Source organism: Eleutherodactylus coqui, chromosome 1 (assembly GCF_035609145.1).
Source record: "Eleutherodactylus coqui strain aEleCoq1 chromosome 1, aEleCoq1.hap1, whole genome shotgun sequence".
Lineage (NCBI taxonomy): Eukaryota > Metazoa > Chordata > Amphibia > Anura > Eleutherodactylidae > Eleutherodactylus > Eleutherodactylus coqui.
Window position 1 is genome coordinate 397,404,489 of NC_089837.1, and position 25,079 is coordinate 397,429,567.

The 25,079-nt window shown below is 46.3% G+C and overlaps 1 protein-coding gene across 1 annotated transcript in view; it reads left to right on the forward strand.

Moving 5' to 3' along the window:
- Window positions 1-221: 221 nt before the first annotated feature.
- Window positions 222-25,079, forward strand: part of BIVM (basic, immunoglobulin-like variable motif containing) — a 36,520-nt gene continuing 11,662 nt past the window's right edge. Inside the window, exons 1-6 of the mRNA XM_066580082.1 lie at window positions 222-300; window positions 7,181-7,747; window positions 17,439-17,562; window positions 19,268-19,363; window positions 19,484-19,588; window positions 24,394-24,488. Coding sequence (XP_066436179.1) covers window positions 7,282-7,747; window positions 17,439-17,562; window positions 19,268-19,363; window positions 19,484-19,588; window positions 24,394-24,488 — 886 coding nt within the window. The 5' untranslated portion in view covers window positions 222-300; window positions 7,181-7,281. The remainder of the gene's footprint in view (window positions 301-7,180; window positions 7,748-17,438; window positions 17,563-19,267; window positions 19,364-19,483; window positions 19,589-24,393; window positions 24,489-25,079) is intronic.

A 25,079-nucleotide genomic window follows, 5' to 3' on the forward strand; every position in this document is an offset into this window, starting at 1 on the left:
TGGAACAAGCCAATTAGATGGTAATCGCTGAGCTAACTACAATCATTAGCTAATCAGACCTAATTACAATGTATGAAGGATGCAGCGAAGGAGTTAAGTGATGAGGTCTTCCCTACGGTAGATGGCGATGCTGTTCAGGAGAATAGCCCAGGGATATGCTACTGCTGTGGAGGTGGGGAGAGCAGGAATAAGAGGATGACAAGTGCTGCCTTGGTTTGTTCTGCACTCCCATCTGACATCACCCAGGGCTCCCATTGAGCTGCACTGTGCACCTGACCCGCCGCCGGATCCACAAGGGAGGTAAGGTGTGCTAGGATGCTGGGATGTATTCGCTGAGCATGTATACAGCCAGTAAGACAGAATGCCTGAAGTTGACCTGTCAACCAGGCTGCAGCGCTGCCCTGGACACACAATAGCTGCCATCTGCTGAGGCTTTGTTGTGGTTAGGTTGTCTTGGTGCTGCAGACGCAGGCGGGACCTCCATCCATTTTCTGCTTTTTCCTTCAATATTCCTATCCTGATTTCACAGGATGTTATTGTGCTGTAGAAATACGGATTAAATCATTGTGTTCTACCAGGAAAGCAGAAGTGACCCGAAACACATACCGCTTGTAAATATATCCTAAAGCTTTCAATCCCATGTATATTTAATGATTACTACTCTGTAGCTGGTAATTCATGGAATTTATGCCTTTCAAAAAGATTGGATAAATGTAATTTTTAAACTAAAATATCGAATATCAGAGGCTCACGTATCAGCGGCAGCGGGAGAACTATACGTTGCAGGTGAGTCATGTTTTTCATCATAAAAGCCATGAATGTATCCCTAAGAGCTCCTTCACACAGATATATAAATACTGCATATTACATTGCCGGTTTTGCACGCGTAATACACTGTACCAATCTGCCATAGGCTCCCATGTTGTCTCGCACACACAACACGTGAAATACGTGCGCCATAAAGAACGCAGGATGTTCTATCTTGGTATGTATTCTGCACACATACACGCCAAGATCATTGTGTACTTGCTACACGACTGTCTACGGTGGGTAGCACACAGAGAATTACGCTTGTGTGAATCCGCCCTAAGGTCTTATTCACACAAGCGTTTTATCGTGGCTATTTTGCAGCGATAAAACATCGGGCGAAAATTGCGACCATCTGAAGCGTTGGATTTCAATGCATTCGTTCAAAAGGGGTGATATTTAGCAGTGTAAAATTGGCTGTCTGGAAAAGATAGCACATACGTTACCGATACCAGTGGCCGAATTTACAGGTGACCGGAAAAGATAGGACTTGCCCTTTCTTTTGGCCGCGACCAGCCAGCAGCTCCCATAGGCTTCTATGGGAGCTGACATCTGATAGCCGATTGAAGAATTTCTCCCCGGTCGACGGAATTCCAGGCTGCGGCGTATGTATGCCGCACCCGGCTCTGTGAATGGGCGAGAAAAGCGAGATTCAGCCGCGGCTTTCTCTCATCCATGCATTTTTTTGCCCATGGTATGGCAAGCTGAAAAACGCAATGCCCATGTGAAAGAGGCCTGAGCCTGTTTCACACAGAAGAAGTCCAATGGGCCGAATTATAGTTGGCGGGATCTGTTGGGCACTGTCTGTGTCAATGAAATCCTATATATGGCACTTCTATTATCTTTGTTGTTCGGTTCTATGACTGAGCCAAACAATGGAAAAGATCAACTAAAATCTAAGCTTAGCTTAAGGCTTTGTTCCCATGAGCGTATATTGGCAACCATTTTCATGGTGGGCCGATATACGCTTTGATCTGAGCAGTTAAAACTCGTGAATGGCCGCAGATGTCTAACGTTTGTGCACCCGTTCAGATGGCATGGGCAGCGCATATACGCCCCCCCCCCCCTCGCCAGCTCACCTCTTCTCTCCTCCCTTCCGGCTCATTGCAATGGGAGGGGGTGAGACAGGAGCGGAGCTTAGCTGCTAAACATTGCCCATTTTACGCTGCTAAACATCGCCCATCTGAACAAATGCCCCCACCCTGCCCCCTCCCATTGCAAACAGCCGGAGGGGAGGAGAGAAGAGGGAGGGAGATTAGCAGTCACACTGCTAAACTCCCTCCCACCTCCCTTCTCCGGCTGTTGTCATTCGCTCCCATAGGAGCCCATGCAGCAGCTGACGTATTCCGTCCCAAAAGATAGTTCCAGGACTATCTTTTGGGACCGACGTCAAAGCTCCCGGGCCGGGCCAATATAGCGCCGGGCGTTTTTATGTTGGGCCCAAAAGCTAGACCTGGAACTAGGGAGGTAGTGTTGGGTGGCAGGAAAACTACCTTCACATTTGCATGAAAATCATCCAGGCAAGGGGGGTGGCCCAGTGCATCATCTAAAAGGTGTAGAATGTTGAAGGGAATGTTCTTATTTTGGAAGGACCGCTCCACCTCGGGGATGAAATGGTCATAAAACCTGTCTTGAAACATACCAAGAGTGACCCAGGCTTTTCGGTTACTCTTCCACACAACAGGAAGTGAGGCCTTAGCTATATTTTTCAGGGCTTTTGGGTGTAAAGCATGATACACTAACAATGGCTTGATATTCATATCTCCTGCGGTATTACCGCCAAGCAGTGGAGTCAGCCTGTCCTTTGCGGGTTTGAAGCCAGGCATAGACTTCTCTTCTTTACTGATGTAGGTTCTCTCTGGAATCTTCTTCCAATAAAGGCCTGCTTCGTCAGCATTAAATATTTGCTGAGGGGAAACTCGCCGCCTTCGATGATTTCCTTAAAGGGGTTGTCTCGTGAAAGCAAGTGGGGTTATACACTTCTGTATGGCCATATTAATGCACTTTGTAATATACATCGTGCATTAAATATGAGCCATGCAGAAGTTATTCACTTACCTGCTCCGTTGCTAGCGTCCCCGTCGCCATGGCTCCGTCTAATTTCGGTGTCTTCTTGCTTTTTTAGACGCGCTTGCGCAGATGGGTCTTCTCCCTTCGGCTCGGAAGCAACTGTGTTTTGGCTCCGCCCCTTGTACGCGTCATCGCGTAGCTCCGCCCCGTCACATGTGCCGATTCCAGCCTCCTGATTGGCTGGAATCGGCACATGTGACGGGGGCAGAGCTACGTAATGACGCGTACAAGGGGGCGGAGCCAAAACACAGCTGCTTCCGAGCCGAAGGGAGAAGACCCATCTGCGCAAGCGCGTCTAAAAAAGCAAGAAGACACCGAAATTAGACGGAGCCATGGCGACAGGGACGCTAGCAACGGAGCAGGTAAGTGAATAACTTCTGTATGGCTCATATTTAATGCACGATGTATATTACAAAATGCATTAATATGGCCATACAGAAGTACTTAACCCCACTTGCTTTCGCGAGACAACCCCTTTAAGTGTGGTGGGGAACTCCTGGGCTGCTACTCTATCTGCGCTTGCTGCCTCTCCAGTCACCTTATCTTACTATCTGTACATTGCACTGCATTCCTGGGGAAATATTGGCATTGTGGATGTAGGTTAATTGTTTCCTTGTTGGTTGGAATTCCCATTTTTTCTGCAAGAAATGTATTTCTGGATTAAATAACATGCAGGCAAAAAATGTCAGTGTCTTAGAATACAGATCAAATTAGGATACTACAAGGTGACCTTATATGGAGGAGACGGAAACCATTTTAAGCAATGTATCAATGAGAATACAGTATACTAACACTTAGGAAGAGGTAAGCCATGTCAGGGTATGGATACTGGATCCATAAGTCTATACTAATATCATTAACCCTTTTCCTTAGCAGTGCCAAATGAGCAATGCAGAAATGCACTTTAATGTAGGCTGAAAACCAATGCAGTCCGATGTTACAGAAACGTCAAGGAAATCTGTGAACATTACTAGGGCTATGGCCGCTCTCACATCTGCAGCGGGGGCTCCATTATGGGAGCAGGAAAGGGGAATTCCCTGGCCAAACAGAACAGTTTTATGACGGAACTGAATAGTGACGAATGAACCTGTTTGACTATAATAGGGTCCATTTGGTTTCCACTCAGCTGCCTGTCATTTTACCCGAAGAAGAAGCACAATTGTGAGCCCGGCCTATAACCACATCACATTTGGAGTCTACACTTGACGTATATGCCAGAAAAAGCTTCTCGCATATGCACCAAACATATCCGTAGGGCTTCATTCACTTGACAGAGGCCATACCCTTTGTTTGTGGTATGGAATAGCGGAGTAGCCTATGCTATTCCATACAAAGTTAGGCCGCCTGCAGACGAGCGGAAATCCCGCCGCGGGATTTCCCGCGGGATTTCCGCCGCTGAAAGTCTGCATAGGAGTGCATTACAATACGCACTCCTATGCAGACGGCCGCGCGAAATCTCGCGCGGCAAACAAACCGCGGCATGTTCTAATTTTGTGCGGATCACGCACTCACCTGGCCGCCGGCTCCGGTCTGCGCATGCGCCGGCTGCGCGGCAGCCGGCACATCAAAGAGCCGGGGCCGCCAGGCGCGGGTGAGTACGCGCTCGCCCCTGCAGGCTCTGGGGTCGGATCGCGCGGCGAGATTTCTCGCTGCCGGATCCGACCCGCTCGTCTGCAGGCGGCCTTATACAGTACAAATAAAGAATACCAAGAACCTCAAAAATATAAGTACAGTAAATATAGTAGTATTATACTTAATCGATACATTCAAAGTTTACATATGTCTTAGTGCTTGAAGCAGCATTCTACAATAGCCCTAGCATGTACCTGCAACTCATGGAAAAAATAGCCAGATACAAGCTATATACTTCATGGGAGGCTCAGTCACCATGTACCCCAATAGCATGCAGCAAGCCAGATTGCAATATAGAGGAACAAAAGTGTTTGTGTGCCAACTGATGAGCAGCCACTCAACTCAGGGTGGGGGAGGGGTGACTAGCCTAATCTGCGTAATATGAACCAATACCAAGAATGACCGCCATAGATATGTGCGCCACACCATGCAGGAGTACAACCCACACTGACAAAGCAGTGGATTGCCCTGTATTAACAGAGTGTGCCACACTGGCATGCCATCCTGGGCTCCTTGAGCATCTATAGCAAACCACACACTGATAATTGCGGGTGTTCGTTAGTATGTTGGCCAGGAGACATAAGCTGATGGGCCGCGGCAAGGCCACCGCACGTCCGCCAGAACCTACGCTATCTCACAATTAACTACATAAAATCACAGAGGTGAGAAAAAATGTACAAAAACAACTCACAGAAAAAGAAGCCAGATACAAGATATATACTACAGGGAAGGCTCAATAGCCAGATTGCAATATAGAGGAGCAAAAGTGTTCATGGGCAGAATGATGAGCAGCCACTCAACTCAACCCAGGGTGTGGGAGGGGTGACATTCAGCTGCATTTCTGCCCTGTGTATAACCTAAAGTGTTCAGAGACTGCAACTGTCTTAGGCCTCGTGCACACAGGCGGGAGGGACCGGCACTCCATCGCGCATGCGTAGTAGCTGTAGGCGCTGGGGGGGTGACGCGTATCACGCAACTCTTCCGCAGTTCTCACTGCAGAAGTGCATGGGACGGACGGCTTCCATTGACTTCAATGGAAGCCGGTTGTACCTAACCTGCACAAAATCACAGCATGCTGCAATTTATTCTCCGCGAGAGAAAAATCGCAATCGATTTCCGCTCGTGGAGATGAAATGGCGTTTTGCCATTGAATACTATGGGCGGTATTGGCTGCGAAGTCCGGACACCTACCACAGACTCCACAATGCAGGAGGCCTTATACTAGAAATGGACAGTTAAATTGAGCCCAAAGTAAGCTACGCATGTAATCCTGGTTGTATGATCACCCCGTGTGGGAACTGATTATCACAAATAAAACTTGATGGCCTGTGCTACATTACACAGAAGCATGCTCAGTCAGTTAGACTTCATGTCGACAGGTGGATTGTATTCTGCATGCAGGAGCTCACAGTGGAATCTAACCCTACCTGTTTGCTCCACTGTGGATGTGTGTGATAGTGCCAGCGGCGCGCCGCGTACATGCCATGCGCAGTGGAGTTTTGTTTTAAACTGCACTGAGATGGAACATGCTGCGACTTGTTTTCTGGACCAAAAGGTCGGCAAATCTATTGTGCATACTTTAATTCAGCTGCGGACGCCTATGGTCCGCGCAAATTCCGCAATTCAAGTCCACCTGTGGACATTGGGCCTTAGAGTGCTTGTACACTCAGCAGATCCCTGCGATAAATGCGTGCAAATCTTGATTGCTGGCCAGTGGGCCGTGAGCCAGGAGTCAGCCCACACACTCCTACACACAAATGGTGCATCCACTGCACTACATATGTGTGGGCAGCATACTGTATCTCAGACTGGTAATATGTGCATGTTCAATAACTGTTCGGTGGGCCTTCAGAATGGGCCCTAGGCACTGCAGTCCAACACTGGGTGGGATAAACCACCAGATACTGGGGATGGGGTAATAAACCAGTGAATTACAGTCATGGATTAAGAGGCCTCTTAAGACCCACTTTAAAAAAAATCTTCATTGTACATTGAATGAAAAGGGATTATATGGAATGTAGTGAGCAAGCCAGATCTTGAAAAGAACAGGGAATTTCCAAACCTTTTTAATTATGTGCTGTAAGTTGGACAAGCAGAAAACCACCACTGCAGCATTCCAGCAAGTCAAGAAGAAAACCAAAGCTTTACTAAGATCTCAGCAAATAAAGGCAATCAATGAAGCCCTTAATGGGTGTAGGTACCTGGGCACATACCTATAGAAAAAAAGTTAGTTCACCTATGGCTTCATAGACTAAAGTTTATGAAAACGGACAATTTCAATCAAAGTGATAATTTGTCAGATGAAATTTCATAATCTGGATAGGATTTGGCCACATGTGGATGGAATCTGCGCTTTCCATAATAATGGAAACAACTGATGGTTTGTTTGGCCATTCATCCCTGAAAAGGTCCTTTAAAATGGCACCAGCACTTGCTGTATCGGCACTCGTTATGGACAATTTATATGCCCCTGTAAAAAGCCCGGAAGGTCTCTTTAAGTAGAAACACATTTTCAGATTACTGACTGTTTATATTATACAGTATTGTGTGTAATATCAGATTTTTATAGATGTTTGTTTTAGGAAAGTTTTTCCTCCTTTCTTTACTAGTAGCCCAAAATATCTTTACTACACTTTTTCTGTAAGTCTTAAACAAATATTATATCTTACAGGCATTCAATTCAGTATGAAGCTTATCCTATGAAAAATACTCACTGAAGGTGAATCTGTTGACCTCAAGCCTTTGGTAACCTCCATTTGTCCTCTTCATTCAATGCCTAACGTAGAGGCAGACAGAGAAGCTAATGGTACCTCCAACAGCGAGCACAAGTCCAAAGGGAGGTCTCCAGGAGATCATTTACAAGAAAATGTAAAGCCCTTCAATGTGGGGGACTCTACAAATTTAGGTTCTGGTTTAGAACGAAATTACCCTTGGGGATGTCCAGTGACTCACACGAGGGAAAAGTTCTACACTGTCTGTTCAGATTATGCATTCTTGAACCAAGCAACATCTCTTTGCAAAACGTCAAGCTCAGTGAGCAGTGCAGGCTCTCAAGATAAACCCGCCTTGAACAATACCTTGAATTACATTGATCTCCAGGCTACTGGGTCTGACAGGATTTATAATGAAGACACAAATTTGGATTCATTGTCTAGTGATCTTGGGACTCTTCCTCTTGCCTGGGAAATTGACACATCTGACTTCAACACAATGACAACAAAGATAAAGACCAAACCAGGTAAAGCACTGAAAAAATAAGTATTTATGTTACACAGTGATCTTGCATGATTAAGATTAGTTTCCTAAAGCCCCATTTACATACAACTATTATCGCTCAAAATTCGTCCAAACGATGGCTTTTGAGCAATAGTCGTTGCGTGTAAATGCGTGCCTATCATGCACTGACTGTGCACTCTTCGTTTATCGCTGACTTCAAGTCAGCATAAAATACTTCCACTCTGATAACAGGGACAGCATGCTGTGTTCTCTGCAGGCAGTGCTAATAGCATTGTATGTAGCTGGCAACCCACTGCAGAACAAACCACATGTATTTAGAGAACAGACCACCAGCTGCTCTCCAAATACATGAAAATGAAGCTAGGTAGCTATTAATGGACTAATTAGCCCAATAGTAGCTAATGCAAAATAATCGCTCAAAACTGTCAGTTTCTGCCGAATTTTGAACGATCAGCTTTGCGTGTAAATGCGGCTAAAGTATGTCCATTAGAAGTGCCACTACTATTATCAGAAGGATTAAAAATTTTTTTTATTGATGACCTGTTCTCAGAACAGGTCATCAGTAGATGATTGGTTAGGAGTCTGCCGCTCAGAACTCCACTGATTACAAAACACAGTGGCCCAAGTTGGTATTGCAGGCACAGCTCCTATTGAATCCCGTGAGAGCTGCAGCTGCAAAACTAATCCTGGCTGCTATACTATGGTCAGTGTAATCTGCTTCCTTCATCGGTAGTCAGCTGATTGGTAGAGATCCAAGCAGCAGACCCCCACAAATCATGTATTTGTGACCTGTCCTGAGCTCAGGAGGTCATCAGTAGAAAAAAAAAGACCTGGACAACCCCTTGAAATAGTATGTAGAAGGATTTGGATACAGTGACTTAGGCCTCTTTCCCACAAGTGTATATCAGCCAGCCGCTTTCACAGCCGACCGATATATGCTATGTTGGGAGACATAAAACTGGTGAACGGGCGCACAAATCAAACGTTTGTGCGCCCGTTCGTACAGCATGAGTCCCGGTGCATACACGCCAAAACTATCATGCCATCACCCCTTTACCCTCCATCCCCATCATAGGCTCACCTTTGCTCTCCTCCCCACTTGTTCTTTGCAATGGGAGTGGATGGGGGCGGAGCTAGGCATCATCCTGTCCCCTCCCATTGATGACTATGGTCAAGGGGCGGGGAGTGGGTGGAGCTTGGCTCCACCCATGTCCCACCCCCTGTCCGCAGCCAGCAATGTGGAGGTGGGACGGGCAAGTGTTTAGCTCCGCCCCGTCCCCTCTCATTGCAAAGAACGAGCGGGGAGTAGAGCAGAGGTGAGCTTGTATGGGGGAAGTAGAGCAGAGGGAGGAAGTTTAGCAGCTACGGCCGGCTGATATACGCTCTTGGGAAAGAGGCGTAAAAGTGTAATTGCTTCAAACTTCAAAAGTAAAGATCTTAGAGATCTACCCTCCCATACACATGCACGCTCAGTTTGGCCAACCCTGTATGTGTTATCAATGGGGAGAGGGGAATAAGCTACTGTCATGTAATTTTGAAAGTGGCTTATCGCCCATGAGTGTGAAAGATTAGGCATGTTCAAATCTAACTGCCTTATTTTCCCCAATGCCTGCCATCACGGTAGAGTCCAGACACTGCCATACCTATCACATGATCCATCTGGCCCTCCAATATAAGCAAGTTTGGCTGATATTCACATAATGTATATGGCCAGCTTTAGTTAGCAGCTCAATCAATGTTTCGGAATAGTTCTTTGAAGTAACAGGAAATTTGTCTAACCTGTGACTGAGTGAAAAAGAAAGACAACCACTTAAGACTAGGGCAACATGACCACTTTGGCCGCGACATTAGTTGTGCAACCAAAGATTTCTGTGTAGTCTTGAGACTTTGAACTCTCAGGGCTCCTGCACACTGGCGAGGGCGATATCGGGATGTGATTGACGCTCCAATATCGTTCTCGCAATCCTTCTGAAGCCCTGAATGCAAGACGTTTCCGCAGGGAAACGGCCTCCCATCCCAGCAGGGCTCAAGGAATCTCCTGCTGTGGCTGTCACAGGCGCAGCAGGAGATAGCGATCTTTTCGCATTGTTTCCAATAGGGGCCGGCCGCAGCAGTGCCAGCCCTGTTGAAATCAATGGGACACAATCACGATTCTCTGCCTGCTGTGACAGCAGTGGCAGGGGACTCCCCGCGACTAGGATTTTTGGGGAAGTCTTGAAATATAAGCCCTACCCTGAAAATAATCCAGTTCTTGTAAAGGCTATCCTAAGGGTAGATGAACACTAGCTGTAAGTGCGAGTTTCACCTGAGGGATTTGGGCACAGCTTGTGTTGGACAGCACACCAACACAATATTCCGATATACACGGACACCGCACACTGACAATGTATTAGTACTGGAGATGAGCGAGCACCAAAATGCTCGGGTGCTCGTTACTCGGGATGAAATTTTCGCGATGCTCGAGGGATCGTTTCGAATAACGAACCCCATTGAAGTCAATGGGCGACCCGAGCATTTTTGTAAATCGCCAATGCTCGCTAAGGTTTCCATTTGTAAAAATCTGGGCAATTCAAGAAAGTGATGGGAACGACACAGAAACGGATAGGGCAGGCGAGGGGCTACATGTTGGGCTGCATCTCAAGTTCCCAGGTCCCACTATTAAGCCACAATAGCGGCAAGAGTGGCCCCCCCCCCCCCTCCCAACAATTTTTACTTCTGAAAAGCCCTCATTAGCAATGCATACCTTAGCTAAGCACCACACTACCTCCAACAAAGCACAATCACTGCCTGCATGACACTCCGCTGCCACTTCTCCTGGGTTACATGCTGCCCAACCCTCCCTGCACGACCCAGTGTCCACAGCGCACACCAAATTGTCCCTGCGCAGCCTTCAGCTGCCCTCATGCCACACCACCCTCATGTCTATTTATAAGTGCGTCTACCATGAGGAGGAATCGCAGGCACACACTGCAGAGGGTTGGCACAGCTAGGCAGCAACCCTCTTTTAAAGGGGCAGGGCGATAGCCCACAATGCTGTACAGAAACAATGAGAAATCCAATCCTGTGCCACCTCCATCTGGAGCTGCACACGTGGGCATAGCAATGGGGAACCTATGTGCCACACACTATTCATTCTGTCAAGGTGTCTGCATGCCCCAGTCAAACCGCGTTTTTTTATAAATAGTCACAGGCAGGTACAACTCCGCAATGGGAATTCCGTGTGCACCCACAGCATGGGTGGCTCCCTGGAACCAAGCGGCGGTACATAAATATATCCCATTGCATTGCCCATCACAGCTGAGGTAACGTCAGGTTTAATGCAGGTGGGCTTCGGCCAACACTGCATGCCCCAGTCAGACTGGGGATCTTTAGAAGTGGACACATGCAGTTACATCTCCGTGTGGACCGACAGCATGGGTGGCTCCCTGGAACCCACCGGCGGTACATAAATATATCCCATTGCATTGCCCATCACAGCTGAGGTAATGTCATGTTAAATGCAGGTGGGCTTCGGCCCACACTGCATGCCCCAGTCAGACTGGGGTTCTTTAGAAGTAGACACATGCAGTTACAACTCCCTGTGGACCCACAGCATGGGTGGCTCCCTGGAACTCACCGGCGGTACATAAATATATCCCATTGCAGTGCCCAGCACAGCTGATGTAATGTCAGCTTTAATGCAGGTGGGCAAAAAATTAATTGGATCACACTGTAGGCGAGGGCCCCAAAAAATTGGTGTACCAACAGTACTAATGCACCTCAGAAAAATTGCCCATGCCCAACCAAGAGGGCAAGTGAAACCCATTAATCGCTTTGGTTAATGTGGCTTAATTTCTAACTAGGCCTGGAGGCAGCCCAGTTAAAATAAAAATTTGGTTCAGGTGCAAGTTTCAACGCTTTAATGAGCATTGAAACGTATAAAAATTGTTTACAAAAATTATATGACTGAGCCTTGTGGGCCTAAGAAAAATTGCCCGTTCGGCGTGATTACGTGAGGTTTCAGGAGGAGGAGCAGGAGGAGGAGGATGAATATAATACACAGATTGATGAAGCTAAAAGGTCCCTGTTTTTGATGGTGATAGAGAACGATGCTTCCATCCGCGGGTGCAGCCTACGTATTGTTTAGGTATCGCTGCTGTCCGCTGATGGAGAAGAAAAGTCTGGGAAAATCCAGGCTTTGTTCATCTTGATGAGTGTAAGCCTGTCGGCACTGTCAGTTGACAGGCGGGTATGCTTATCCGTGATGATTCCCCCAGCCGCACTAAACACCCTCTCTGACAAGACGCTAGCCGCAGGACAAGCAAGCACCTCCAGGGCATACAGCGCGAGTTCAGGCCACGTGTCCAGCTTCGACACCCAGTAGTTGTAGGGGGCAGAGGCGTCACGGAGGACGGTCGTGCGATCGGCTACGTACTCCCTCACCATCCTTTTACAGTGCTCCCGCCGACTCAGCCTTGACTGGGGAGCGGTGACAGTGTCTTGCTGGGGAGCCAGAAAGCTGTCAAAGGCCCTAGAGAGTGTTCCCCTGCCTGTGCTGTACTTGCTGCCTGATCTCTGCGCCTTCCCTGCTACCTGGCCCTCGGAACTGCGCCTTCTGCCACTAGCGCTGTCGGATGGGAATTTTACCATCAGCTTGTCCGCCAGGGTCCTGTGGTATAGCAACACTCTCGAACCCCTTTCCTCTTCGGGTATGAGAGTGGAAAGGTTCTCCTTACACCGTGGGTCGAGCAGTGTGTACACCCAGTAATCCGTAGTGGCCAGAATGCGTGTAACGCGAGGGTCACGAGAAAGGCATCCTAAAATGAAGTCAGCCATGTGTGCCAGGGTACCTGTACGCAACACATGGCTGTCCTCACTAGGAAGATTGCTTTCAGGATCATCCTCCTCCTTCTCCTCCTCAGGCCATACACGCTGAAAGGATGACAGGCAAGCAGCATGGGTACCCTCAGCAGTGGGCCAAGCTGTCTCTTCCCCCTCCTCCTCATGCTCCTCCACCTCCTCCTCCTCCTCCTCCTCCTCCTCAACGCGCTGAGATATAGACAGGAGGGTGCTCTGACTATCCAGCGACATACTGTCTTCCCCCACCTCCGTTTCCGAGCGCAAAGCGTCTGCCTTTATGCTTTGCAGGGAACTTCTCAAGAGGCATAGCAGAGGAATGGTGACGCTAATGATTGCAGCATCGCCGCTCACCATCTGGGTAGACTCCTCAACGTTTCCAAGGACCTGGCAGATGTCTGCCAACCAGGCCCACTCTTCTGTAAAAAATTGAGGAGGCTGACTCCCACTGCGCCGCCCATGTTGGAGTTGGTATTCCACTATAGCTCTACACTGCTCATAGAGCCTGGCCAACATGTGGAGCGTAGAGTTCCACCGTGTGGGCACGTCGCACAGCAGTCGGTGCACTGGCAGATTAAACCGATGTTGCAGGGTGGCAGCGTCCGTGTGGGACTTGCGGAAATGTGCGCAGAGCCGGCACACCTTTCCTAGCAGGTCTGACAAGCGTGGGTAGCTTTTCAGAAAGCGCTGAACCACCAAATTAAAGACGTGGGCCAGGCATGGCACGTGCGTGAGGCTGCCGAGCTGCAGAGCCGCCACCAGGTTACGGCCGTTGTCACACACGACCATGCCCGGTTGGAGGCTCAGTGGCGCAAGCCAGCGGTCGGTCTGCTCTGTCAGACCCTGCAGCAGTTTGTGGGCCGTGTGCCTCTTCTCTCCTAAGCTGAGTAGTTTCAGCACGGCCTGCTGACGCTTGCCCACCGCTGTGCTGCCGCGCCGTGCGACAGCGACTGCTGGCGACCTGCTGCTGCTGCTGACACATCTTGATTGCGTGACAGAGGTTGCGTAGGAGGAGGAGGGTGGTTTAGTGGAGGAAGCATACACCGCAGCAGATACCACCACCGAGCTGGGGCCTGCAATTCTGGGGGTGGGTAGGACGTGAGCGGTCCCAGGCTCTGACTCTGTCCCAGCCTCCACTAAATTCACCCAATGTGCCGTCAGGGAGATATAGTGTCCCTGCCCGCCTGTGCTTGTCCACGTGTCCGTTGTTAAGTGGACCTCCGCAGTAACCGCGTTGGTGAGGGCGCATACAATGGTGCGGGAGACGTGGTCGTGCAGGGCTGGGACGGCACATCGGGAAAAGTAGTGGCGACTGCGAACCGAGTAGCGCGGGGCCGCCACCGCCATCATGCTTTTGAAAACCTCCGTTTCCACAAGCCTATATGGCAGCATCTCCAGGCTGATCAATTTGGCTATGTGCACGTTTAACGCTTGAGCGTGCGGGTGCGTGGCGGCGTACTTGCGCTTGCGCTCAAACACTTGCGCTAGCGACGGTCGACGTTGCGCTGAGAGACATTGGTGGATGGGGCCGAGAACAGCGGAGGTGAGGATGTGGGTGCAGGCCAGGAGACGGTAGTGCCTGTGTCCTGAGAGGGGTGTTGGATCTCAGTGGCAGGTTGGGGCACAGGGGGAGAGGCAGTGGTGCAAACCGGAGGCGGTGAACGTCCTTCGTCCCACCTTGTGGGGTGCTTGGCCATCATATGTCTGCGCATGCTGGTGGTGGTGGCTCCCCGACTGATCTTGGCGCGACAAAGGTTACACACCACTGTTCGTCGGTCGTCTGCACTCTCAGTGAAAAACCGCCAGACCTTTGAGCACCTCGGCCTCTGCAGGGTGGCATGGCGCGAGGGGGCGCTTTGGGAAACAGTTGGTGGATTATTCGGTCTGGCCCTGCCTCTACCCCTGGCCTCCGCACTGGCTCTTCCAACCTGCCCTGCTGTTGCACTTGCCTCCCCCTCTGAAGACCTGTCCTCAGTAGGCTTAGCAAACCAGGTGGGGTCAGTCACCTCATCGTCCTGCTGCTCTTCCTCCGAATCCTCTGTGCGCTCCTCCCTCGGACTTACTCCAATTACTACTACCTGAGTGATAGACAACTGTGTCTCATCGTCATCGTCCTCCTCACCCACTGAAAGGTCTTGAGACAGTTGCCGGAAGTCCCCAGCCTCACCCTCCGGACCCCGGGAACTTTCCAAAGGTTGGGCATCGGTCACGACAAACTCCTCCGGTGGGAGAGGAACCATTGCTGCCCATTCTGGGCAGGGGCCCGGGAACAGTTCCTGGGAGTCTGCCTGCTCCTCAGAATGTGTCATTGTAATGGAGTGAGGAGGCTGGGAGGAAGGAGGAGCAGCAGCCAGAGGATTCAGAGTTGCAGCAGTGGACGGCGCAGAACTCTGGGTGGTCGATAGATTGCTGGATGCACTTTCTGCCATCCACGACAGGACCTGCTCACGCTGCTCATTTTCTAATAAAGGTCTACCGCGTGGACCCATTAATTGTGAGATGAATGTGAGGACGCCAGAAACGTGCCTTTCTCCTAATCCCGCAGCAGTCGGCTGCGATACACCTGGATCAGGAGCTCGACCTGTGCCCACACCCTGACTTGGGCCTCCGCGTCCTCGCCCACGTCCACGTCCTCTAGGCCTATCCCTACCCCTCAGCATGGTGTATTACCAGTAGTGCAGAAACAGAACGCTGTAATTAAATGTGCCGCTTATTGGCCTGTGGTTGGAGGCTAACTTCGCTTACGGAACGCACAGCAGAGCCAGGAAAGAATTTTGTGCAAGCCTGCTGTAACACTTAGCTGGCTGCGTATTAATTAGGACTACTACCCCCAGCAGAGACGCAGTACAGTCAGGACGGTCACAGGCAGCCCAAATATATTTTTTTGTCCCAAATTTTTTGGGAAAAGCCCACTGCCTATATAGACAGTATATGTCTTTCACGTTTTTCACTGTCCCTGCCTCAGCACTACTGGCCCTATACTATGTAAAATTACTGCAGACTGAGGACGCAATGCTCTGCACGGCCGATATACAAAAAAAAAAAAAAGTGCAACACTGCAAAAAGCAGCCTCAATAGTACTGCACACGGTCAGATGTGGCCCTAAGAAGGACCGTTGGGGTTCTTGAAGCCTAAAATCACTCCTAACACTCTCCCTATAGCAGCTCCAGCATCAGCAGCACTTTCCCTGAGCTATGTCAGAATGCATCTGTGGCGTGCCGCGGGAGGGGCCGATTTATATACTCGGGTGACACTCACTGCAGGGGGGTGGTATAGGGCTTGAACGTCGCAGGGGGAAGTTGTAATGCCTTCCCTGTCTTTCTATTGGCCAGAAAAGCGCGCTAACGTCTCAGAGATGAAAGTGAAAGTAACTCGAACATCGCGTGGTGCTCGCCTCTAGTAACGAGCATCTCGAACACGCTAATACTCGAACGAGCATCAAGCTCGGACGAGTACGTTCGCTCATCTCTAATTAGTACATCCTATTTCTTATTGAAACGGAGCCCAAAAAATGCCAGTGTGCAGAAAACTAAGATACAAAGCAATAAAACTACAAAAAATCAATTCCAGGTTCTTTGGCACAGCTTATTAAAATTAACTCCTTGAAGACCTGACATTCTTTTCTTTTTTTTATCCCTGCCTTTCAACATCCATACATTTTTTAAATTTTCTGTTGACATAGCCACAGGAGGCCTAGTTTTTATGGGATAATTTTGTATTTTTCAATGGTACCATAAAATGTATTCTATAACTTAACAATTTTTAAGTACTGTAGAATAAAAGAAAAACACCATTTTGGGGGGATTCTGTTTTTACAGCTTGCAGTAGGAAGGACATGTTCATTTTAGTCAATACAATTGCAGATACCAAATTTATATATTTTTTATGTGTTACTACTGCTAAAACAATGATAAGCCCTTTAAAAATGACTTTTTGCTGCCATATTCTGAGATCCATAGCTTTTTTTAATTTTTCCATTGATGGCAGCGTGTGAGGGCTTGTTTTTGTGGAGCAAGCTTTAGTTTTCTATGGATCCATATGATATATTTGACAATTTTTTATTCAAGTTCTTTGAGTGATGGGCTGCTCATCAAACCCCAGTTCTGGCATTTTTTTTCTATGATATTCACTGTGCAGAATAGATAGCGCAATATTTCAATAGCTCAGGCTTTTATGAACTCGGCAAGGCAAATTATGTTATTTTTTGTTTCTTTGCTTACATTTTTTTGAAATGGAAGGTTTGCAGAACTTTTAATATTTTTAAAAACTTTATTAAACTTCATTTTACTTTTTAGTGCCCATAGGGAACTTGAACTCATGATCCTCTGTAGAGATGAGCGAACCTACTCGGTTCGGGTGTTTTTGAACTCGAGCACCGCTTTTTCCGGACAAACTCGGACGAAAAGATTCGGGGGGGGGGCGTCTGGGGCGGCGTAGTGGAGTGGGGGGTAGCAGTGGGGAACAGGGGGTTGCTCTCTCTCATCTCCCCCCCCCCCACTTCCCTCTGCAACCCCCCCGCTCACCCCCGGCGCCCCCGAATTTTTTCGTCCAAGTAGTGAGTTACTCGGAAAAAGCGGTGCTCGAGTTCAAAAACACCCGAACCGAGTACTCTCGCTCATCTCTAATCCTCTGATTGCTTGTACAATATTTTGCCATACTTCTGTATTATAGTACACTGTACCTTTACTGCCAGCCTATTAAGCCCTGCCTGTGCCAAGACAGGGAGTTATTGTAGCGCCACACACTGAAAAGAAAATATCAGGTCAGGTAGATTCCGTTTAACAGATTATCTGTGAAGGGAGTGATAAATGAATGTATTTTTATGCCCCTTTTACTTACATTCTCTGTTGATGTAGGAGCTGTTAATAAACAAGCCTCAAAGAAGAAACCAGATAGAAAGGTGAAGCCATTAAGGGACTGTAGCCAACACTTTATTGTGGATGACATCAAGCAACGCAAAGTTCTCGATCTTCGGAGATGGTACGCAGTATGCATTATTATCACTTCTAAGACAACTTGGTTTGACTTCTCATTAGTCATTGCCAGTCTGTTGAATGGTTGGTTATTGACTTACAGGGTAGATACTAGAAAGACCATTTTTCTCCTTCCTGTAGTAGAGCTACTTTGTATACTATTTATTAAAAAGCCATAAGTATTTTTCTTCTGTCACATTATGGAGGAATGAAACAATTCTGGGATGCTGCGTCAGATGCTGTATTATGAATGTATTCCTCCCTAGAACCACACATGCCGGGAAAGGATCCAAAATCAATGGAAAGTATAAAAGAAAGGACTCGTATGTCTTCTTCTTTGCATCCACTTCTCTCAAAAAACTGCCACAAAAATAACATGAACTGTGTGATTTTAGCAACATGCTGCACCACAGGCATTACCTGGCAGACTCTGAGTGCCTTTGGCTCCATGGTACAAAGCTGTAGGAACTATCCAAGATTTGTGTACACAGCTCTCCCATAATCTGTAATGAGTGTTGCACCTGCACTTGCAATAGTTTTCTAGCAAATGTAGCATTTTAGCACCCACCATTTTTACATTAAAAAATAGTGTCTTTTTTTCAATCTTGCACACCGATTGTCACTTTTTTAGAAGAGTAGGTGGGTCTTATCAAAAAGGGCAAGGTCCCTTTGAGTCCAACGGGTTTCTATGTTTAAAGGTGCATTTACACTGCAAAGATGATCGCTCAAAAGATGGCTTTTGAGCGATCATTTTGCATAAACTACTACTTGGTACTAATGCCTAGTACCAAGTGCCGGGAGCTGTAGTCAGAAAACAGACATCCCGCTGTTCCTTGATTTACATTCCCTGTGAGATCCCAGGGGGCTGACAGCTGAGAACAGCTGATATAATGCAATCAGCAGTCCTAGGACAGAACACAGTGTGCGGTCCTGCTTATCAGCTGGTCTGCCAAACGATGGGTTTCAAGCATAACTGAAAACCATGATTCAGCAGAAAACGGAAAGATGCAGACACATTTACACCCAACGATAATTGCTGAAAAGATGGCTTTTGAGCAAAATTTGAGTGATAATTGTTGTGTCTAAAATGGGCCTTTACTCCAAAAAAGTGAAATAAATTATGACACAGATCTATGCTGCCTTGTTCCTGGCATAATTTGAGTTTCTAGTACCTGTGTGCCTCTTAATAGTTTCACCGCAGTTTTTGTATCAAAATTGTGGTGCATATTTGGCGCTCAAAGACACATTTAGACCACTTTGCGCATTTCCATAAAACTATGATATTTTTTCAAACTTGGTGAAAAATGTGTCTTAAAGACATCATAAATGTGATGCAAAGCATTTAAGACTGTTTTCTGGGAGAATCTGCACCACAAAACTGTGCATTTTCAATAGCAACTCTACCCCAATGTATTCCTATGGTTTCTACTGTTACGTGTCATAAATTGTGTACTGGAACTGTGAATCTGTATTTCTCTTTAAAGCCGGTGTAACATTTTTTTCATAGCGGTAAAAGGTTTCATGCAGTAAGTTGACAACATGATTATGAAGCCCTGTAAGCCGCTACTTGATTGCCAGGCAATGGCCATAATATATATATATATATATATATATATATATATATATATATATATATATATATATATATATTACAGAGTACATATGTGTTCTTGTTCACACATTTTGAAGTCCTCTTCCTCTTGCCTACACAGGTACTGCATCAGTCGCCCCCAGTATAAGACATCATGTGGGATCTCCTCTCTGGTATCTTGCTGGAACTTCCTGTACAGCACTCTGGGGTCAGGAAGGTACTGTTGACGAATATTATTAATACCGGGTGTAGAAGAGGGGATTTGTTAGTTTCCTAACAAGTTTGCCAACTGTAACTGTTTGCTGTAATAAAATAGTTAATTTTTTACGTTCCACAGTCTTCCACCACTAACACAAGAGGAAGCTTTACATATCCTGGGCTTCCAGCCACCTTTTGAGGAAATTCGTTTTGGTCCTTTTACTGGAAATACAACCTTGATGAGGTATGTCCCCTCCTTAGTATTTCCTCCAGTACAGTAGATCCAAGTTCTCTTCTCCTCTTCTAAGAGCAGCCACCACTGTTCCCTTTAGGGTGTGTGGTTGTACATAGTGAGCATTGCTCTTACATGTATATTTCTCTGGTTTACTGTGCCGCCCGCCAGCACTGTGAATATGACTGTCATGTACGGCACTCGCAGGGCTCATGGTCTGTTGAACACCGTGCTGCACGCACAGCACTCTGTGCATCTTCTGTCCTTGCACTTGGCTCTGGCACCTTAGGCTCCTTTTACGTGTAACGATAAATGGTTTGCATGAGTGAATAATGACAGAGTTCGCTGGTGCAGCCTGTTTATACAGGCAGATAAATCATTCGAAAATATGTTTAGAATTGTGTTCGCAAATCGTTTAGTCAGTCATTTACATTACGATCACTGTTCACAACAAGCCACATGCGAACAATTATTTTTATATCTGCACTCGCAGAGCTCTACTACTGCCATCATTAAATCGTTGACCGTGTTAACACAAAACAATTATCGTTCAAGTTCACACGATCCAATGTTTTGGGTTTTTTTAACAATAATTGTTCCGCATAAAAGGGCCTTGAGTAGGACAAAACAGAGAGAGAACAGGATGGAGGACAGAAGAAGCCCACAGTGCCGTGCAGCACGACAATAATATTGTATTACTAACCCCTTAAGGACCAGACACTTTTTAGGGATTTTACCAATGTGGTGGTTTAACTGCCCTATTTTTTTTTCCTTCAGCTACCAAAATAATTTTTGCTGCGTTTTTTTTTTTATTTTATTCTTTCATTTTGTTTTACTTATGTATGTAATTATTCTTTATACTATCTGCGTCTCCCTTAACGTCGTATAAGACCTCTGGGGGACATTCACATTTTTTTTTGTATTTGACACTTTCCCACTGTAGCTGGGGCGTCCATAGGAATCCCAGTTACAGGGTAAACATCCCCAGTAGTGACAAGTCACTGGCAGAGCTAGGTCTGTTATGAGCCTGACGCTCTGCTGTGTCATGGGAACCCAGCGGTCACGTGACCACCGCCTCAAGTAGTGGAAGAAACACTTTCACTTCTTAGTACATGTCGCTCATTGAGTGCTATGTACCAGGAAAAGGAGAAGGTAGAAGTGATTAAAAATCCCTCCTGCCTTCTCCTCCGGGTTATCAGCTTGAATAACAGCTGACAACCCGACCTTCTTCTGCTTGATTTCATATGCAGGGGCTTTAATCCCGCACCGCATTTTTACTATCAGCCGGGATTAAAGCCAGGACCAAGCACTATATATTTACAGTGTAGTCACTGCTTTGGACATAACTTTTAATATTACTGTTAAAGAATTTTTTTTTTTTAATAAACATCTCATACTGATGAGCTATTAAATTCTTATAATACTTCCCACTTATATAGTGGATGATAAGGTCAGGATCTAAGTATATGATTGTGTTTGATGTCACTGTAACAAAAATAATTGTTTTTTTTATATATAGTCACCCCCCTGAGGCTACGGGAGGCGTTAATCAGATCACTCCCCAAAAGATGAGGAGGAGGGAATAGTACTTTTGACAGTAAATCGGTCCTGGTCCAACACATTTCGCTCAGCAAGGAGCTCTTCAGGGACCCCAACATACCTCAATATAATATGTATTGATGACTTTCCAAAACCAATTCCATATCAGCAATACAATAATTGGTTAAGAAAAGCTCACATGCAGATGTAATGGTGAGGGTAGAATAGTGGATAATGCACCATATATCGACCAAATAATAAGGGGATATCATATTATCTTATTCTTGCTAAGGTAAATAATAGCAAGAATTACGTTGTGGAGTAAATAGCATATTTTAGGCCTCCCTCATACAGGCGTTTGCAGAAACGCAGCGTTTTCCAACGCTGCGTTTACTGCAGACTACGCCTGGTTTCAGCAGCGCTGGCATGCGTTATGCCAGCGTTTTGGCTGCGTTTTCAGCACAGCTGAAAGCGTAACCCAGGCTGCTGATAAAGGAAAAAGATCAATACTCACCTAACTGGTGAATTCGCTGTCCCCCGTGCCGCTGTCGGGACCTTGTGAAGCCGGCCAATTGCTCTGATTGGCTGAGCGCTGTTGAGTGACAGCCGACTGAGCCAGCACTGGATGCGCCCAATCACAGCGATTCAATGAATGAATGGCTATGATTGGACGCATCCAGCGCTGGCTGTGATTGGCTAAGCAGGCTGTCACTCAACGGCGCTCAGCCAATCAGAGCAATCTCTCGTTGGAGGCACGGATTTGGAATCCCCGTCACCAGAGAAACCTGCCAGCTGACAAGTTCCGAGAGCACCACTGGGGACAGCGACGTCACCTGCAAGGTTAGTATTGATTTTTTTTTTACTCCGGCAGTGTAGCTAGGGCGTTTAGCGCTGCCAAAAGCACAGTCCCAAGTTGTGCCGCGTTTTTGGCAGTGCTGAAACCGCTGCCGATTCATTTCAATGGGCAACACAGGGCTGAAAATGGCCAAAAATATAACATGCAACAGTGTCCAAGCACAGCGTTGGAGACGCTGCATTTTCAGCCTTGTGTGAACAGCCCCATTGAAATCAATGGGAGCGTTGTACAGCGTTTAGCAGCAGATTTATCTCCAATCGCGCATTTATTGGAGCCTATGAGTGTGTCAGATTTAGAGGTCCAGATAAAACATCTGTGGACAAATATGCCACAGCATAACATACAAAGCCTATATATCTCCATGCCCACCCGTATCTCATCATGTACCCAGGCTAGTACGAACAGGGTACTAGAGTCTCTTTTGAATTGTACAGGTTTCCCCAATAAATGTATCCCTTCGCTCTAATATTGTAATCTCTTACATATATCATTACATTCACACATATATAAAGTTTTCAGGTGGGGCGGAGTGATGACATCACCAGGGGTGGAGCATAAGAAACACACACACACATACATACTAACAGACAAGTGGTTGTTAGAAGTTTGATAATCTTTAGAAAATAAATAAAAATTAGCTTTATGTTGCCACATTCTTATGTTAGGTTTTCAGATCGCCCAGCTTTGCTGACACATTGCCCAATTCCCTAAAGACTCCACTCAGCAGCACAGAGTTTAGAGAGAACATTGGTACATAACACACAATTCTGAATGAACTGTATTCTATCTAATGTTACTTAATCAATGACATGTCTGTAATTTAATTTCAAATAAAATATTTTCTGCTATCCACCTACTTTGATTTAGAGGGGTTGTCCAGTAATTTAACAAAATGGCCACCTTGCATTTACCTTGTGGAAGCCCTAGGATTGGTAAAGATGTTACTAGACTGGAGGGGGATGAAAGAGGACGGAGCCTAGGGTTGGCGTGGCTTACAGGGGGAGGGGCGATTTTTTTTCCCCTATGGGCCCTGGGCCAGGGTGTCTTCACCCCCTGCACAAGCAGCACATATTGGGTGAATGGGAGCTTATTGAAGCAGATAAGCTCATCTGCTTTGCTACGGGGCAAATGCCTAATATTTTTTTTCTCTCGGTTTTGGTTTCTTATAGCCAATAGCAATCATTATATCCTTGTGCTTTCACGGAGCAGTTAATATACGTAAGCATAGGTGCGCTGTAAACCTTGAAAGTGAGGCAAGAGGTAGACTTACATTTAGGGCCCTTTTACACGGAATGGTTATTGTTCAAAAAATCGTTGGATAATGAAAATCTGAACAATTATCGTTCACTGTAACACAGCCAATGATTGAACGGCAAACTATTTAATTTGCTTAGCTTTTGTCTTTCATTTTATGCAGACATGAAAGTCATTGGTCAGCCGTTTGAACCATTGCTTTATATACGCAACGACTTGCACTTGGTCCCATTCACTGGCACAGTCGCCTGAAAGATGAACGATCAAGTAAATGAGCGTATGACGAAAAAATGTAAATGATTATCTGCGTGTGTAAAGGTCTTTCACACGAGTGCATATACACCGCGTTTTAACGCCAGAGTAAATACGGTCGTTCGTGCGGTGGCCTCCATCGCGTTTCACCTAAAACATAGTTCCAGAACTAAGTGTTGGCTGAGCATATATGCGCTGGCCTTGTATGTTCTATTTTTAACGCTGCCGGCGTATTTTCACCCGTGTGAACGACTGCATTGAAAATCTATGCCTCTCATGGGCGCGTCTATACGCCCGGGCGTAAAAGCACGGCATATATACGCTTATGTGAATTAAGCCTAAAGTAAACTGCTATCATCGTTGGCCTGTTCAAACGTTTTCTTGCCCCATGTAAAAGGATCATAGCTCTGCCTTAGGGCAGCTTTTTTGCTCTTAGAGCAGCAAAGGAGACAGCAAGAAATAATAGTGTGAGCAATGACATTTCTGAGTCTATAAAAGATAAAGAGCGGTCCCTCTCGGGACTTCTGGAGTCAGACCAACGCCTCTTTTTTTTTTTCTTTTCTAAACCGCTCATGGATCAAACTTTATATGACAACTTTTCAATTACTGTATTTTTCTGACTATAAGAAACACCTGGGAAAAAATTCACACTATTTATAACTTTGTCTGCTTCGCCTGATCATTTACAAAAGTAGCCAGGGGGGTCTGGTGCTATCAGGCCCCCCTGACTGCAGATTATAAAATGCAGGGATGTTTTTGCAAGATTTTTCTTAATGCTAAAGTATTCCCTATAGTCTGAACAATACGGATAGAGGAGTTCAGTCTTTACGTGTGTTAGTCATCAGTCATGTGTACGGTATGTTTTTCCTGTCAGTTTGTATTTTAACCAAAGTAACATTTTCTCTTTGATTTTCAGATGGTTCAGGCAAATCAATGATCATTTTCATGTGAAAGGGTGTTCTTATGTCCTCTACAAACCTCATGGGAAGAATAAAACTGCGGGAGAATCCGGTAAAAGAACAGTTATTATACTAAATGACAGCACAAAAACCCAAGCTGAATATTGTATTTAGGTAGCATGACCCGCTGACGTGGTTTAGTGATACAAACAAGTGACATGCAAAAGGTAGTCTGAATTTATTACACTCAGTACCAGAATGCAATTTTCCAGACATTCCATTACGGAAACATTTTCTATCATTACAGTTTTTAGAACACACCGTTCCAACTGCTACCAACTACAGCACAAAAGCAGTAAAGAGAACTTGTCATCAGGTTGCCTTTAACATGGACTTTTATGTGAATCTGTATTCATGGGATGAGAACCTTCCGGAACATAAAAATCTGTTGTCCTATTCATGTTCATACAGGTCCACGGCTCGTAGTACAGTTATCACCGATGCAATCTTCACATGACCATGACAGATTTATATTCTTTAAGTACATCACGGTTACCATTTTAAACTACAAACAGATTTAGAAAATTCTTCGGACTAAACACACAAAATAAGACAGAATAAACTTTAGTAGCTAAAACCACAACCCCCATGTACGTTCAGTTGCCCACTATAAAAGTTCTAGTTTCAAACCTCCATGTGAACA